Source organism: Diceros bicornis, chromosome 36, assembly GCF_020826845.1.
Source record: "Diceros bicornis minor isolate mBicDic1 chromosome 36, mDicBic1.mat.cur, whole genome shotgun sequence".
In the NCBI taxonomy this organism is placed as follows: domain Eukaryota; kingdom Metazoa; phylum Chordata; class Mammalia; order Perissodactyla; family Rhinocerotidae; genus Diceros; species Diceros bicornis.
The window spans coordinates 25,810,118-25,829,175 of NC_080775.1; the positions used below are offsets into that span (position 1 = coordinate 25,810,118).

The 19,058-nt window shown below is 38.5% G+C and overlaps 1 protein-coding gene across 12 annotated transcripts in view; it reads right to left on the bottom strand.

Annotated features, from left to right (window-relative positions):
• ABI1 (abl interactor 1) overlaps positions 1 to 19,058 on the bottom strand; it is a 116,186-nt gene that overhangs the window by 50,697 nt on the left and 46,431 nt on the right. For all 12 annotated transcript variants that reach the window (XM_058532659.1, XM_058532658.1, XM_058532648.1 and 9 more), the window contains exon 2: positions 15,976 to 16,143. In XM_058532659.1, coding sequence (XP_058388642.1) covers positions 15,976 to 16,143 — 168 coding nt within the window. The remainder of the gene's footprint in view (positions 1 to 15,975; positions 16,144 to 19,058) is intronic.

The window sequence follows — 19,058 nt, forward strand, 5'->3', positions numbered from 1 at the left end:
CCTAATTTCAAATCAACTCTTACACAGAATCTCAATATATAATATAAACAAAAGTAGCATTGTCCTTCTAAAGTGGAAAGAGGGCGCTTTAGAACTTCACCAACTGAGCCTCCTATTTACCTAAGTGAGGACAAAGGCAAAGCAGGCAACTGAGAAGGCGGTATCAGAAATAATACGTGATGGGTTTTATTAGCCATATTTCCAATCAGAAACTAATTTAATATCCCAATTAGAATAATTCAAAGAGCATTTAGGTACAAAGGAACTAAACACAAAAGGAATGGTGAGGGATAAGGAAACACAACAGAAGGTACAGGAACTAGTGTTAGTAGCAGGAGCAGTACTCCTAAATCCAAAAGGATAAGGGGCACTAGAGGTTACTGGAACTTGGAAGAGAAAGTCACATAGAGAAGGCCACCTTAAGGGGAGTAATGATTTGTCTTGGGATACAGCCAACCCACAGGAAAGAAATTAGGGAAATACTCTTCTGAGCTTACCTTTGTGACTCACTGCTTCCAACCTGCCTGTGTTCCACACCGGCTGCACTCTATCTAAAGCCAGAAGTCACAGATGCCCACTGACATAATCCACACAGGTAAGGGTCCCAGAGCAAAGACCAGCGGGGAGAGAGTAGATCAGGAAGATCAGAGTTATCCATCATGTGGCAGTATGCACAGAAGTACTACGAAAATCAAACCTAGCCTTCTGGAACCAAGGAAAAGATTTCCATAAGGCAGAGACAATTAAACTAAAGCCTAACGAATGAGTAAGAATGACTCAGGCAGAGGAAAGAGGGGAGACAGACATTCCAAAGGTACCACTACGAAGGTACACTGCTAGAACAGTAAATGAATGAGGATGTTTGAAGCACAGAGTATAAAGCAAGAAAGAGGAAGGAATGAAGCTAGAGAGGCAAGAGAAGACAAGGTCATGCCTGCATCAATACCATGCTAACAACCTAGCCTTTATTTTGAAGGCAAAGTTTAAGGATTGACATGATACCATCTGATGGAGGTGGGTGTAGGTTTTTAATAAAAGTAATAGGCACAGAGATTTTTTTTATGGCGGTATTCAATTCTCCCTCTTATTTGCTGGGTGAATAGCTCTTGCCTGGTCCTTTCAGAAGAACTGCAAGGCACACTGGGAGTGTGAAGAAGAATACAAAACTGGTAATACCTAATTACAAGTTCTAATCTAATCCCTTTAAAAAAAATTCTCCACACTTTGACTTTTTCAGGGAGCAGGCAGGCAAAAATACTTTTAGTGACCACATTAAGTAACCTATTTAAGATTCTGAACCAAATCATTGATAATTCAAAATTTACACTAGGGTACATTCCATTTTGCTTTGAAATGGAGAACTTTCTAAAAGCAGCATTGACACCTTTTAACCTATTTGCAAAGGACTATAGATTTTCTGAAGTGCCCACTGATAATTCAAAGATTCAAGGATCTCCTTGCCAGGCCCTTGGGGAGACACTAGGGATACGGTGATGAACAAAACAGATGAGGTTCTTATCATCATTAAACTTACCTCTAACAGAAAGAATAGGTATTAAATAAGTAAACACACAAATAAACACACAAATAAATCTAATTAAAAATTTGTCATATGCTACAAATAAAAGCAACAAAGATGAGGTGAAAAAAATATATGCTATTAGATTTAGAACAAAGATACCACTGCTGCTTTTTGCAAAAGCAACATCCCCGGAGTGGAAGAAGACAATACCAAACCACAATGGATTGAGGCATACATATGTTTGTAGGAAGAGGACGCCGCAAGACAACAGATTCAAGAACTTGGGTTGTGAACTGTCAAGAGAGAAAAGGCAATATCTCAAAGGGTGTGGTAAGAAAAGCTTTTTTAAAGATGGGAAAAGACAAACATGCTTACATGTTGACTGGAAGGGGGAGTGCAAGAGAGGCTAAATATAAGAGAAAGAATAGATGATTGATATAACAAGTAATAATGCCAACATTTTATATCCAGGTGTTAGGCTAACTGCCTTACATGCAAGTCTTTCTGTAATCTCTAAGGTCAGCACTATTGTCCCGATTTTGCATATGAGAAAAATAAACTCAAAGAAGGTAGGTAATCTGAACAAATCACATGATGGCAGAACTAGGATTCAAACCCAGATCTTTATGACTCCAAAACAGATAATGAATACTTTTCAAACCACTTCTTAAGTGCCAGTTACTACATATTGAGGATACAGAGATGAATAAAACATGGTCTTTATCTTTAAAGAGTAAGGAAGGGGGAACAGACATATACCTCAAATCACTGATAAATTAAGATGAACAAATAAGATGGCACAGCACAAAGAGAGTCAGTACCCGAGCTAATCAGCAAAGACTTCAGATGGTGCTTGTGTAAAGCAGAACAGAGAAAGCACAAAGTTAATTCCAAGTAAGACAAACAGATTACGGAAAAGCAGAGGCACAAATTTATATGATATGTTTGGAACAGTTCTAGAAGTTGAGCATGGCAGGAATGCAACAAGAGTTGGAAGAGACCAGATCAAAGAGCCTTTGCCATGCTAAGGTATCTGAAGTTTAAACTATAGGAAAGGAATCAACATTTCCAGGGTTTGAAACAAGATTAGGCTACTGTGAAGACTCAGAAATGGATTAGGAGGTTCAAGCTGTAGCCTAGTGAATGGCTTACAGGCAACCATAAGATCATAAGATCTGGAAAGAGACTACCAAACTAGCTACTTATAATCAGGCTGTAAGAAGGAACGTTCCAAAGTCCCTTTTCGAAAAATGTAGTCCTTACTCTAAGTGAGATGAGAACAGTCTCTTGTACTATTTAATTAGGACAGAACTAAAAAATGGTTTAGCCCAAACTTTGTGATCAACAGAGAGGGGACTGGAGGTTTGCTTCCTCAACACCACAAATAGACTATTTAAGGCGGAATGTGGGCTTGGGTGATTCATTTCTCCAAAAAGCATGTTGAACAGAGGCAGGATAGCCTGCTGTTTACCTTGAAAGTAAAGAAGAGCGTCTCCAATTTCCAAAAGATACTGTCTTTCCTTTGCTTTAGGGCTTAATCACATCAGTCTGCCATCTGATGATGGTTAAGGAAGAATGATAACTCTCTCTTCCTGCTAAGCATGTTGCTCTGATTCAGGGGCTGTAGTGTTCCAGCACCAAGCACATATGAGAGGCAGAGAAGAAGCAAAAAGATACCATTTCCTCCCCTAACATAACATAAGCTGTCATTCAGCTACATCAATGAAACCAAATCAAAGGGAAGTTCATTGTAATTTAGAACTTCAGATTTGTTTTTTAAAACTAACCTCCAGGTACATTCCTCATTCCAAACATTACACCCTACATCCTAGTCATCCTGAGCAACCCACTGTATCTTTGTCTAACACCATTACCTCACACCGGAACGCATTTGCACTCCATGTCAACATGATAAATGCACAGGCTTCCTTCAAAGCCCAACTTAAATGTCACTCCTTCAATGCCACCCAAACTATATGCCCACAGGATTTTTTCTATATTAAAGTGTTTATTAAATACTTCCACGTGTTATATTTAATAGTATACATACCAACCCGCCCACCCCAAATGAAATTTTTAACAAACACTTAATGAACGCTTAGTCTATGGCAGGTACAGTGCTAGGTTCTAGAATTTAAAAAATTGAATAATAACATAATCTGTGGCCTTTCAAAAACTCCCCACACTGAAAAAACAATGCTGCACAGGAAAGGTAGCATTTGGTATGTGTTTAAAGTGCTAAGGGAGCGTAGATAACTTCAACGCATGCCGCAAGACTAGCTCACTCAATCTTCATTTCACCCTCCCCACCCCCACCCCCAGAGTACCTTCTTACTCTGCAGAAGCTAAAAACAACATTGTCCAGTTGTTCTTACAGCTAGGCTTCTGGATGCAATTACAGACCTGCCAATGAAATACATTTTCATGGGATATGGAAATTGAAAGTGAGCTGGAGATCTCTTAACTATCCTTTCACGTTACTTTCTATTGGCAAGCAAGGTGAGAAATGAGATTTTTTCCAGCGTGATGCTCCAGTAACCATTCTCTAATTCTTTGAGTATTGAGAGGCAACTGTAGCGGAGGCAAGAGCTGGACTCCAAGTTCCAATGCCCAATTACCAGCTGTGTGAGTGTGAAGAGGCAGTTGAGGCAGCAACAACAGTGGCAGAAGCTTTCTAATCCTTGGTTTGAAATCTTTGAATCAGGTTCTTAAACTCAGTAATTGCAATGGCATCATCAGAGGTTACAGCTTCCCTAGTAGGTCAGTTCTTTGAGGCCTGGGGATTATTCATGGAGACCTAATTTCTACTTCAAATACCTAGAGTGGTTTCTGTTTCCTGGACCTTGTTTCATATATTAACCAAACAAGTAATGCCTTACAGGGAAGAAGCACACCAAGGAAAAGGGAAAGTGAGTAATATTAGTGCAAGAGACTAGCAAACTGTTAAGTGTAAGTTAGACCTCAGGGAAAAAATACTGAAGAATGAAACTAGAATCAGTATCTTGAAATTCCCTTTAACCATAAAGAGTTTCAAGTTCCTAAATTCGGGATTAGTCAAATAAAGAAATAGTTACTTGTCCGACATGTATATCATTTAAGGGTTTATCTCCATTGATTGCCTTTTATCTTGAGTTTTGGTCATGCTTACCCGTTTCTTCATAGGTCTAGTAATTATAGATATCCTATACATGGTACACGATACCTTGCAGAAACTCTAAATCTTGTTGCAGTCCTCTGAAAAGTGTTGATAGTAAACTTAGCTGGCCTAAACTCCAAACTGTGTCCTCTAAGATGGGCAGCAACTGAAAGCTTTGTTCAGTCCTTGTAGCCTTGGCTAGGTTGCTTGCAGTTTGTTCCACACATACATAGCTCAGGGCCAGCCTGAGATATGGGCAAACTTTTACTGCAAAAGTGGGGGCTCCCTTTCTTCAGGTTTCTTTTTCCTCTCATTTTCCAGCTGTTGTGGTCACTATGAACTCTGCCCTCTGGTTCATCAAGCAGAATGCAGTTTTCTACTGAGTTTTAGTTGCCTAGCATGGTGTCAACTGGCTATAAAAACAGCAACCCCATCAGGGCTGTTTCCGTTTTCCAAGCATAGACTAACACCTCCTCCCCATCAGTTTCTGCCTGCTATTGGTTGCTCTTCAGGTAGACTTTGTCTTTTATATTTTGTTTGAAGTTTAAATTATCTGTGGGAAGGTTGTTTGATAGGAACTATTCTGTCATTACCACACAGGAAGAAGAATGCTTGGTTAGTTTACTCTGGAACAGAAACTAAATTTCTAGCTTTGCCCCTATTCTCATTAGCCTAAAAAAATAATAATTTTTCTGGTCCTCTAAGGTTGATGGCCCAAGTCTCTTTCATTCTTTGTTCATTCAGAGGTGAGGTGGTGGCCTGGTATGTGTATGCACAGGTTAGAAGGTCACTGGGACATGGAACAGCTTGGGTTATTGTAACTATGAATTTCACAGATCAGTAAATTGTTGAGAAGAGGAGAGAGAAAAAAAGAGAGAAGAGAAAGACAGAAAGACAGACAAAAAGGCAGGGAGGAAGAAAAAGTATTTTTACTAATTTCATTGGCCAGTAACAACATTTAAAAAACAAACAAAAAATACTACTACCACCAACTGTCATTTAAAAAATAAAAAGGAAAAAATAAATAAATAAAAAATAAAAAGGAGGGCCAACCCCAGTGGTGTAGTGGTTAAGTTCAGCAAGCTCCACTTCAGCAGCCCAGGTTCAGTCCCCGGGCACAGACCCACACTGCTCTCAGCAGCCAGGCTTTGCTGGCGGCCCACGTCCTAAAAAACGGAGGAAGACTGGCAGAGATGTCAGCTCAGGGCAAATCTTCCTCAGCAAAAAAAAAATAAAAAATAAATAGGAAAATCTTAGAATTAATACAATGTTTCATCAACTTATTATATACATGAACACCACATTTACTTTCCCCTTCTTTCTTCACAAACCAGAAACAACTGAAAGAAAACAATACTAGTCCGGGAACTATATCGAGCACAAATAATCTACAAATAAGACCATTCTGGGGTAGCGGTGGTGCTAGATGTAGATGCAGAAAGGAAGGAAAAGGAAATATAGAAACTTCCAAATTTTGATAACCCATCATTCGCAAATCAATCTTGTCAGACCTCAATCTGATCTGCCCTAAAAAGTGAGAATAAAATCATGAGAAGAGGGGCCGGCCCGGTGGCGCAAGCGGTTAAGTGCGCGCGCTCCGCTGCGGCGGCCCGGGGTTCGCTGGTTCGGATCCCGGGCGCGCACCGACGCACTGCTTGGTAGGCCATGCTGTGGCGGCGTCCCATATAAAGTGGAGGAAGATAGGCACCGACGTTAGCCCAGGGCCGTCTTCCTCAGCGAAAAAAGAGGAGGATTGGCGGATGTTAGCTCAGGGCTGATCTCCTCACAAAAAAAAAAAAAAAAAAAAAAAATCATGAGAAGAAAACATGTTTTGAGGTTATTCACCCAGAGATTCTTTTATGCATAGAAAACATGCAAATTCTGTCATATGGGAGGCAGGGAGGAGTAGGAGGTAGGCCTATAGTAGGAGGTAGGCCTATAGCCTACCTGTAAATATAACAAAAGGCACATATATTAGAAAGACTTCCATTAATATGAATAAAATAGGAAATTTCAGTTATCTAAAATGCTAAATATTCTTCTATAGAATTATCAATTTGAGAATCTACTTATATAAATACACTATACTTCAAGTATCATTATATGCAAGTTTTGAGAAACTTCCTACAAACAATAGGCATCTTTTGATCTAGTGTTCTATGGCAGCAGAATCTTTTTATAAAACAAACTGACAAAGCCATCCTCCAACATGACTTTTATATAAACTTCACTAAGAACAGAATTAAATCAAAGATTCAACCACAAAACAAATCCATTATTATCCCTACGTCCTTATTAATTTATTTCAGGCCATAAAACCTCAAATTTGATATCTGTTGTGTAATAAAGAATTTGACTGGCCTTTGCCCCTGGTTCCTGTGAGGGAGCTTCTAATCCTTGGAATTTCCCCAGTAATTGGGATGTCTTTGTTTATGCTAACACGATGGCTCAGGTTGGGGGCTAGTCATCAGAAAGACCAACCATGTGATTGGTCTTTGAGCTGTGACTCTGCCCAACCTCTGGGTAGGGGATGGGGGCTAGAGATTACATTCAATCCCGTGACCAATGATTCAATCAATCATGTCTATATGTGATAAAAACTCTGGACATCAAAGCTTCCTAGAGCTTCCTCATTGATGAACACACTGATATGCTGGGAAGGGTGATGTGCCCTGCTTCCACAGCAAGAGGGCGTGGAAGCCCTGTGTTCAAGACCATCCCAGACTTTGCCCTATGTGTCTCTTCATTTGGCTGTTCTTGATCTGTATCCTTTAAAATAAAACTGTAATAATAGGATAGTGCTTTCCTGAATTCTGTGAGTCATTCCAGCAAATCATTAAACCTGAGGGGGGGTTGTCGGAAACCCCTCCAGATCTATAACCAGTTGGTCAGAAGTGCAGGTAGAATGGGGATCCAACTTACCACTGGCGTCTGAAGGGGGTGCAGTCTTGACTCCAGGTGGTTAGTGTCAGAATAGTACTGCAGTATACCAGTCGGTGTCAGAATAATAACAAACCTCTAATGGAACTTCTTCCATCATTTCTTACACAAGTTAACCTTTACATGCTGAGGATATAGTAGTAACGACGCCATCAACTTACAGAATTTGTATCATCATGCAATCTGCACAAGCCCCCATTCCTCACAATTTCTGGCTCCTTCAGAAATGTCAGGAAATCAACCTCCAGAAAAATTATCTTTAAAAAAAAAAGTTACTTACTTATAAGTAATTTATAAGTACATATAACCAACTACTTGAAATAGTTGGAGAAACTGGTGTCAAATCCCAAGAACATTCTTTAATTTTTTTGAAATAAATGTTTCTATAACATTACATGAAGGGTCAGCAAACTTTTTCTGGACAGAGCCACAGAGTAAACATTTTAGGCTTTGCAGGCCATATGGTCTCTGTCATAACTACTCAACTATGTCATTGTAGTGGTAAAAGCAGCCACAGCAATATGTAAACAAAGGAATGCTGTTACGTTCCAATAAAACTTTATTTACAAAAATGGGGGCGGGGGGAGGACTGGATATAGCCCATAGTTGACTGATCCCTGTACTAAATCATTTATTCAGGTAAACATAAAAATATGTAAGTCATCTGATGGCATGAAGCTCTAGTACCATACCAATAACTAATAGCCTGAGGGACGAGATTAGTACATTTTCTTGGGCAGGCCCCGTGGCTTAGCGGTTAAGTGCGAGCACTCCACTGCTGGCGGTCCGGGTTCGGATCCCAGGGACGCACCGACACATCACTTCTCCAGCCATGCTGAGGCCACGTCCCACATACAGCTACTAGAAGGATGTGCAGCTATGACATACAACTATCTACTGGGGCTTTGGGGGAAAATAAATAAATAAATAAATGAAATTATAATACATTTTCTTTAAAAAAAGAAGAAAAAAACTAAATTCAAAGTAAATATACATATATATTTTAATGATACAAATCATGTTAGCATATATATGTGTGTGTGTGTGTGTGTGTGTGTGTATATATGTATATACATAAATGATGGGAAGGGAAGAGGAAAGGACCAAAGCTGTATCAGAAATTTTTGTTACATTTTATAGTATTTTTATTTAACTTCTAAATTTTCAGATAATGTCTAAAACATATTAAAATTCAAAAATTCCCTCAACTAATGTGAAATCGTATATTAAGTACCAGATACTGTGCTAGGTGCTATAAGAGTCCCTGGCAGAATAACTAATTTTGAAACAAATGTTTATCCATACAGTAATTAAGAGAATTTTATTTTAGATAATAGTAAAGTTTAGTGCCAAAGCAAGGTCTAGTCCCTCAACTCCCTCAAATATACATTTATATGCTCTGCAGCATGTATTTACATTCAGAGAAGAATCTATATACTAGTACACCTTTACTACAGCTTGTTCCTCTATAAACTTACCCTTGTTAACTATAATTAAAGCTAGAATGCTTCATTAATCTGAATTAATAAAAGGTACCTCCCCTCCAAAAAAGAAGTGAGGAAATTTGCCCTGCACCATTTGATTGTTGGCCCTTAATATTTATAAGAAAAATAGTGGAAAGTTAATAATTGTTTAGGTCAGATATCAGTCTTAAAATAACAAGGTTGAAGATAAAAAATACTATTTCATAATAGGACTCTGACAGGAAACTTGAGGAATTTTTCACGTGTTCCTCACGATTTTAAGGATATTATACAATTTTATAATATCCTTTAAAAAATACAATTTTAGGGGCCGGCCCGGTGGCGCAAGCGGTTAAGTGCGCGCGCTCCGCTGCGGCGGCCCGGGGTTCGCTGGTTCGGATCCCGGGCGCGCACCGACGCACTGCTTGGTAAGCCATGCTGTGGCGGCGTCCCATATAAAGTGGAGGAAGATAGGCACAGATGTTAGCCCAGGGCCGTCTTCCTCAGCAAAAAAAAAAAAAAAGAGGAGGATTGGCGGATGTTAGCTCAGGGCTGATCTCCTCACCAAAAAAAAAAAAAAAAAAAAAAATACAATTTTAATTTATATCATGAAGATGACAAGAACCAATCTCTACCAAAGATTTACACAAATATAAAGTAATACCACACTTAGAACTGATTTGTTATAGCATGTGTGTTAGTTTCCTAATGCTGCTGTAACAAATTTACAAATTTAGTGGATTAGAAAAAACAGAAATTTATTCTATTAAATTCTGGAGACCAGAAATCCAAACTGAGTGTTATAGGACTAAACCAATGCGTTGAAACAGTCACACTCCCTTGGAAGGTTTCTGGGGAGAAGGTTCCTTGCTTCTTCCAGCTTCTGGTGGCTAATGGCATTCCTTGGTTTATCACCATATCATTCTAATCTCTCTCTCATTGTCATTTCACTTTCTGCTTTTCGTGTCAAATCCTCCTCTGCCTCCCTCTTATGGGGACATTTGTGATTACATTTACAGCGCACCTAGATAATCCAGGATAACCTCCCCACCTCAAGATCTTTAATTTACATCTTCAAAACCCCTTTTGTCCTATAAAGTAACATTCAGATTTCCAGGGATTAGCACCTGGATATCTTTGGGGGCCATTACTCAGCCTAGCACCATATGGTTCATCTTAGAAATACTAGATGTGCACGTAAATCCATTAGAATACTGAACAGTGCAGTTCATGTATTTTTCTCATGGTAAATCAGCCAATAAAGTAAGTGCTACTGAATGCTCCTAGCCACTGGGTACTAACTAAAGATACCATGCTTTCTTATTTCGAACAACACTCAACAATCTGCATTATATCTTTCTGCCATTATTTCAGGTTCTGGTGAACAGTTTCTATCCATTATAGCTGACAAAAAGTATAAAATTGATAGTGCTAAAGATGACCTAACAGTACTAAATAAGTTTGCTAGTGCTGTGTAGTGTAAGTGCATGACATTAAGCTTTTGATTGCTGAGGCATCCATTTCAAAGACATCCACCTTGAATAAACATATTGACAGCTGTATTACACAGCTATTAGCAAAACAACTATATAAGGAACCAGGCTGCTCCCACCCAAGAAGTTCCCTTAGAAATGTGTGGGTGACCTAGATAACTGACCGCTTGAGTGATCCTGCTTTTCCCTTCCTGTGCCCTAATTTCCACTCTTACGCTTTAAATTTGCCAATAAAAAGTGAATCTGCAAAACCCTAGGCACCCCACCCTCAGACTCTAATAAAGGCAGAGCCCCAGGTCCACTCTCCCTCCCTTATGTGGCCCTTGGCCCTTGCCTCCAGGACCTGTGAGTAATAAATCCTGTTCTTCCAAGTTCCCTGATGGTTTTGCTGAAGTGTGTCCTGAATCATAATAAGAACCATGAGCGCCGATCCAGCCAAAACAGTGGCCCCAGTGGCAGGGCTGGGGAATGTCTCTAGGGCTTGCCATGAGTAAATACGGTCCAGGTGAGCACCTCATGCATTCCTATCCAAGAACATCACAACAAGCTACCATAACAAAGTACTACAGACTGGGTGGTTTAAACAACAGAAATTTATTTTCTCACAATTCTGGAGGCTAGAAGTCTAAGATCAACATGTCAGCAGGGCTGACATGTTTCTCCCGAGAGACACTCTCCTTAGCTTGAAAAAGGCCCTCTTCTCTGTCTTCACATAGTCTTCCCTCTGAGTGTGTCTATGTCCCAATCTTCTCTTATAAGGACACCAATCATATTGGATGAGGGCCCACCTAGTGACCTCACTCTACCTTAATTACCTCTTTAAAGACCCTATCACCAAATACAGTCACATTCTGAGGTACCGGGAGTTAAGACTTTAACACATGAATTCTGGAGGACACAACTCAACCAATAACAAGTGCCAAAGGACAGTAGCATGCTTAATCTTAAAATTCATGAAATATCTTTAAGAAACTGGTTGAGGAAACTTAAAATAAATATCAACAGGCCATTAGGGATTAGCAGAAGTGCCTTGATATTGTGGATACAGGCACCAAAAATATGACTGAAGTCAGTAAGGATCAACCAAGAACTGTGTAACAAACAGCAAGAAGAAACTACAGGTGGAAACCTATAATAAATTCAGAAAATATTTTTCATTGAAAGCATGATGGCCAGTATATGTAGGATATTGGGGATACATATCCATAGGGACTAAGCTGTAATAAGCTCATAGAGAAATGGTTCTCTAGCTGTGGTCCAAAGACCCCTAGAGTCCCCAAGATCCTGTCTTTTCTAACTATATATCTGTGTGAAGCCAGACGTTCTTGATATACTTCAACCAAAACAACAAATCACAAGACTGAATGCAAAAACAGATATGAGAATCCAGCTATCTTCTATTAAACAAGATATTAAAAAGATTTGCAGAAATGTAAAAAACAATGCCATTTGCAAAAACTTTTGTTTTGGATAACAGTTATTTTTCATTAAAATGCTATTTGTATTAACATGTAATGGGTTTATTTTATTGTTAAATGAGTTCATAAATATTTTTTAATTTCTCAGTTTTACTTTCTGATATGATAAATATTGGAAGATCTACCCACATAAACCAAAGTCCTTTTGGATCTTCAATAATTTAAGATGTAAAGGGACCTTCAGAACAAAAAGTTGAGAACCCAGCATCAATTCAGTTAGGGTTTCCATTGCAGGAACCAATTCTATCTCCCCAGTGCCTGTACTAACTAGTTTGCCAACTCAAACCTAGGTTTACCCATGATAAAAAAAAGAGTCTTTTTACAATGAGAAAGGAGTCAACCCATCAATAGGCATTACAAGCCTAAGCCTTTACACACCTAATAACATAGCTTCAAAATACATAAAACAAAAAATGATTAAAATACAAAGAGAAATAAAACTAATCCAAAATTATAGTCAGACTACAACATACCTTCCTCAATAATTAATAAAACAAGTATACAGAATAATCAGTAAAGACATAGAACCGAACAATGTTATCAACCAACTTGACCTAATGAGATTTATAGAACATTCCACCAAACTGCAACAAAATATACATTCTTCTCAAGTACACACAAAATATTTACCAAGATAGACTATATTCTGGGTTATAAAACAATTCTTAATAAATTTGAAAGGACTTGAATCATATAAAGAATATTTTCTGACTACTATGGGATTAAATTAGAAATCAATAACAAAAACATCCTTCAAAAATTTTGAAATATTGGAAACTAACACATTTCCAAATAATCTCTGGGCCAGAGAAGAAATCAAAAAGCAGAATTAGAAATTTGAGCCAAATGAAAATGAAAGCACAACATATTTAAATTTATGAGATACAGGTAACACACTATTTAGAGGGAAATTTATAGATCTAAAACACCTCTGTTAGAAAAGACAAAGGCTCTCAACGGCCTCCACTTTTACCTTAAGTACAAAATAAGAGCAAATTAGTCCCAAGTAAAAGAAAAAGAATTAACATCAGAATGAAAATTAATGCAACAGAAAGACAATATAGAAAATTAATGAAACCAAAAGCTAAGGTTTTTTTTAGAAGATAATAAAACTGATAAACTAGCCATACTGATTAGTTAAAAAAAACAGAAAAGACATCAATTACCAATATCGAGAATGAGTAATGTGACATCACTATAGATTTTACATATATTAAAAGGATAAGAGAATGTTATTATTAACAGCTTTATGCAAATTAATACGACAACTAAGGTGAAACAGCCAAATTCCTGGAAAAATACAAAGCTCACCCAAGAAGAAACAGATAAACAAAACAACCCTGTATCTACTAAAGAAATTAAATATACAGTTAAAAACTTTCCTACCAAGAAAAACTCCAGATCCAGATGGCTTCACTGGTGAATTCTACCAAACATTTAAGGGAGAACAAATATCAATTCTACACACACTTTTCCATAAAATTGAAGAGGACAGAATACTGCCCAATGTATTCTGTAAGATCAGCATTACATTGACACCAAAACCAGATAAAGACATTACAAGAAAACTACAGACCAATAATTCTCAGGAGTGTAGAAGCAAAAGTTCTTAACAAAATTTTAGCCAATTAAGTCTAACAATCTGTGAAATGGATAACACATCACAGTCAAGTGGAGTTTATCCCAGGAAAGAAAGGCCAGTTTAACATTCAAAAAAACAGCAATTCACCATATTAAAGAGACCCCCCCCCCGAAAAAAAGATCATTTCAACAGATGCAGAAAAAGCATTTGACAAAATCCATCATCCATTCCTGATAAGAACTCAGCAAACTAGTACTAAAAGGCAACTTCCTCAAATTCATAAAGCATATTTCTGAAAAACCTACAGAATATAATCATTCATAATAGTGAAAGGCTGAATGCTTTCCACTAAGATAGCAACAAGACAACAATGTCCACTTTCACTACTCCTATTCAACATTGTCTTGAAGCTTCAAACTAGTGCACTACGGAAAAAAAAAAAGAAAGAAAAGGAAAGAAGTAAAACTCTCTTTATTTATAGACAACATGATCTTCCATGTAGAAAATCCAATGGAATCTATATAATACCTACTACAACTATTAAGTGACTTTCACAAGGATACAAAATAAACAAAAATCAATTGTATTTCTGCATACACAAGCAAGAAATGAACAATCAAGTTGAAATTATAAAAATAATACCACTTAGGGCCGCCCAGTGGCATAGTGGTTAAGTTTACTTGCTCCGCTTCAGCGGCCTAGAGTTCACAGGTTAGGATCCCGGGCACAGACCTACACACTGTTTATCAAGCCATGCTGTGGCAGGCGTCCCACATATAAAGCAGAGGAAAATGGACACAGAAGTTAGCCCAGGGCCAATCTTCCTCAGCAAAAACAGGAGGATTGGCAACAGATGTTAGCTCAGGGCTAATCTTCCTCACTAAAAGAAAATTATAATAACATCATTTACGATAGCATTGAAAATATGATATCATTTGGAATAAATTTGACAAAAGATGTGCAAGGCTGAAATACTGAAATCTACAGAAACCACATGAAAAGATGCTCAACATCAATAATGACTAGGGAAATGAAGATTAAAACCACAATAAGAGGGCCGGCCCCATGGCTTAGCAGTTAAGTGCGCGCACTCTGCTGCTGGTGGCCCGGGTTCGGATCCCGGGTGCACACCGACGCACTGCTTCTCCGGCCATGCTGAGGCCGCGTCCCACATACAGCAACTAGAAGGATGTGCAACTATGACATACAACTATCTACTGGGGCTTTTGGGGGAAAAAAAAGGAGGGGGATTGGCAATAGATGTTAGCTCAGAGCCAGTCTTCCTCAGCAAAAAAAAGAGGAGGATTAGCATGGATGTTAGCTCAGGGCTGATCTTCCTCACATACACACACAAAAAAAACCACAATAAGATACAACTACACACCTATTAGGCTAAAATTAAAAAGACTGACATAGCAAGTGCTGGTGAAGATGTGGAGCAACTAGAACTCTCATACAGTGCTAGTGGGAAGGTAAAAGGGTATAACCACTTTAAAAACAATTTGGCTATAAATTTGGTTATAAAGTTAAACAGACATCTACCATGTAACCTTACCCATTCCACTCAGAGGTATTTACCCAAAAGAAATAAAAGCATATAACCACATAAAAACTTGTACACAAATGTTCATAGAAGTTTTATTTGTAATAGGCAAAACCTGAAAACAATCCAGATATCCATCAACATGTAAATGGATAAATCAAACGTGAAACAATGGCATAGTACTCAGCAATAAAAAGGAATTAACTATTTTTATACACAACAACATGGATGGATCTCAAAATAATTATGCCAAGCGAAAGAAGCCAGACCAAAAAAATAGTATATACCATATGATTCCATTTATATAAAATTCTAGAAAATGTAAACTAATCCATAGAGACAGAAAGCTAAGGACAGGGGATGGAAAGGAGGGACAACAAAGGAGTATGAGGAAATTTTATGGGGTGTCCATTATCTTGACTGTGTTGTCGGGCTCGTGGGTAATATGTGTATCAAAATTTATAAAATTGTATGCCTTAATTATGTGCAATTTATTTTACCTCAAAAAAGGTCTTAAAAGAAGAATAGGAAAAGTGGTGATGGCTGCACAACAATGCGAATATCCGTTAACGCCAGTGAACTATACACGTAAAAATGGTTAAAATGGTAAATTTTATGTTATGTTTATTTTGCCACAAGAACAGCAAAAACTTAAAAAAAAGAGGAGGTTTACTGAACTCAAAGCTGAAGGTGAAAGTGAGGACTGCAGTTACTCGATAAGAAGATGAGTAAAGAATCCGTATTTCCAGGCTTTCTACTTCTTTGACATAAGCTGCCAGTTGATAAATGTGAATTTAAAGCGGTTTATAAGCTGTTACCTGTGAGATATGATTGATGGAAGACTCCATTCTCCGAAGCTGAGAGGCTTGGATATCCAGCAATTGGAGTACATTGTTAGCCAATGCATTTATTTGATAAGCAACACTAGCTAGGGATTGGGTTGTGTAGGCTTTGGTCTCTTCTAAAGCTTTTCTCTTGTCTGTAGCCTGAAATAAGAACAAAAACAACAAATACTTATTTAGGTTAACATTCGTTAAACATATATTCTACTGAAAGGCAGAGTTAAAATTATAGTTTTTAATAGAAAAACCCAATTGAATCAAAAACTTAGTAAACCAATCTGAAGACAGTCTCAGGACACTGGTGAAGGCATGGCAGAAATCCCTATCTGCGGGCCGGCCCTGTGGCTTAGCGGTTAAGTGCGCACGCTCCGCTGCTGGCGGCCCAGGTTCGGATCCCAGGCACGCACGGATGCACCGCTTCTCTGGCCATGCTGAGGCCGCGTCCCACATACAGCAACTAGAAGGACATGCAACTATGACACACAACTATCTACTGGGGCTTTGGGGGAAAAATAAATAAATAAAATCTTAAAAAAAAAAAAAAAAGAAATCCCTATCTGCCAGGTGGGAACCACTCCCTCCTGAGTAGTCCAACCACTGAGGTCTACTATAGGAGTCACCAAGTGACTGTCATCAGAGGCACATTGTAACAGTTGGTTCTAAGTTGTCTAAAACCCCTCAAACCACCAATTCATTGCATTACCTCTTTAGGATCTTACGTCAGCCCCAAGCTCCCAACTCACTGTGGAGTTTAGCTCAACTACTCCACAACACTGCTGCCTCAGCATCCATTTTGTATGGCTAAGTGGCCTGCAGAAGCCTTGAACTGACACTAGCCCCTCCTGCAAGCCCGGGAGGGTCACAAGTAAATATAAGTTCCTGCTTTGACTCCCCCAACACTCCTTGTGATAAACAGATAAGACCCCATGAAGCTTATCAAAAAAAACCCTTGCTCTTTTTGGTTTGATTGACCTATCCAATCTTAGCTTGGGAACCTCAAAGCACTCCACATTAATAAAGACATGTGTCCCAGGTCCTGCTGCTCGTTCTCTGCCTGCACTCTGCACTGACCTCCCTATGTGGCCCCACAAGGCATGCTGTGTACCTCTTCCAGGACTTATGAGTAATAAACTTCTCTATTTCCCTTTCCCTTGCCGTCTTTTGTAGAACTTTGACTCACCATCTGACACCCAGGAGCTCTATCAAACAAATGTTAATTTAACGAAAAATCACAACACCCACTAACAATGACAGGGACTAAATCCATTCCACCTTACATTCCTGTTTACATTAATCGCCATCAGAAATCCAACCTCCCTGTTATCCATTACGATCAAGCCTCTCATCTCCACAAAAACTACTGTGAATCTTATGACCCAATCCCTTACCCACTCGTTCTTCCCAAACTCCTGAACGTAACTCAGAGTCAGGTAGCGAGAACTCCTCAAAGAGGAGCAAAGTTAAAAGACAAGTGATAATGGGGGGGTGGGGGATCCGGATGGCATGACACACGATAATGACAACCACAACACAGCTTATATCACAAAGGGTAAACATCTTTAATATGTAATCTAAAAATGAAGAAAAAGGACAAGAATTGACAGAAAAAATGTTTATAGTATGCTACTATTTAACTAAAAAACAAGGAAAGATATATGCTTATATCTTTTAAAAAGGAAAGATAAACCATAACATTAAAAAAAAATAATTACATAAGGGGAAAGGAGTAAATAGGTTAGAGGGAACGTGGATAGAATTCTTTAAACATTTAAAAATGTTTTGGAACTAGACACAGGTAGTGGCTGCACAAAACTGTGAATGTAGATTGTTTTCTAGATTTGTTTTTGGAACTATATATATAATTTATACAACTACGAAACAAAATTAAATTTTAAAAGGGAATTCCCCAAAATTAAATGTAAAATTAATCAAATGAGCCTAATTGTATACCCACTTAGTGGCTTAACAAGAAAGGAAATATTCTAAAAGTGACTTCAAAGCACAGTGATTTGATTATACATTCTTAATGGGATTTATCCTTAGGACAAAAACAACAGAAACAAAAAAAAAACCTGAAACTGTTTTCAATCACTTTATTGCTAATGGTAGTTTTGCAGTTATTATCCTGAGACTACTGTTTGTGTAGTGTGGGATAAAGCAAGTTATGTTTATGTGGTTGAGAACTGAGATTTTTGGCAGAGTTCAAAAGAGATTATGATGTAAGAAGAATAAGGTTAAGAAAAAACTGTAGTTCTGGATTTAAACTGAGCATCAGGGCCGGCCCCGTGGCTTAGCGGTTAAGTGTGCGTGCTCCGCTACTGGCCACCCAGGGTTTGGATCCCGGGCGCGCACCGACGCACTGCTTCTCCGGCCATGCTGAGGCCGCGTCCCACATACGGCAGCTAGAAGGATGTGCAGCTATGACATACAACTATCTACTGGGGCTTTGAGAAAATAAATAAATAAATAAATAAATAAAAACCATTAAAAAATAATAATAATAACTGGGGCCAGCCCCGTGGCTTAGCAGTTAAGTGCTTGCGCTCCGCTGCTGGCGGCCCGGGTTCGGATCCCAGGTGCGCACTGACGCACCACTTCTCCGGCCATGCTGAGGCCGCGTCCCACATACAGCAACTCTAGAAGGATGTGCAGCTGCGACATACAACAATCTACTGGGGCTTTGGGGGGAAAAAATAAATAAATAAAATCTTTAAAAATAATAATAATAATAAAAAATAATAATAAACTGAGCATCAGTTTGAACCCAAGATGTATTTTATCATATCATATCCTATATCAATATCCTAGCTCTGTCCAATGAAAAGGCCTAAATGTAAAACATGGTGACTATAGTTGATAACACTGAACTGAAATTTGCTAAGAGAGTAGGGGGAAAAAAAAAGAAAAATGTGAAGTGATAGAGGTGTTAATTTACTAGATGGGAGGATTCCTTCTACAATGTATACATATATCAAATCATCATGACGTACACTTTATAAATATCTCACAATTTTATTTGTCAATTATACCTCAATAAAGGTTGGGGCAGCCGGGGCGGG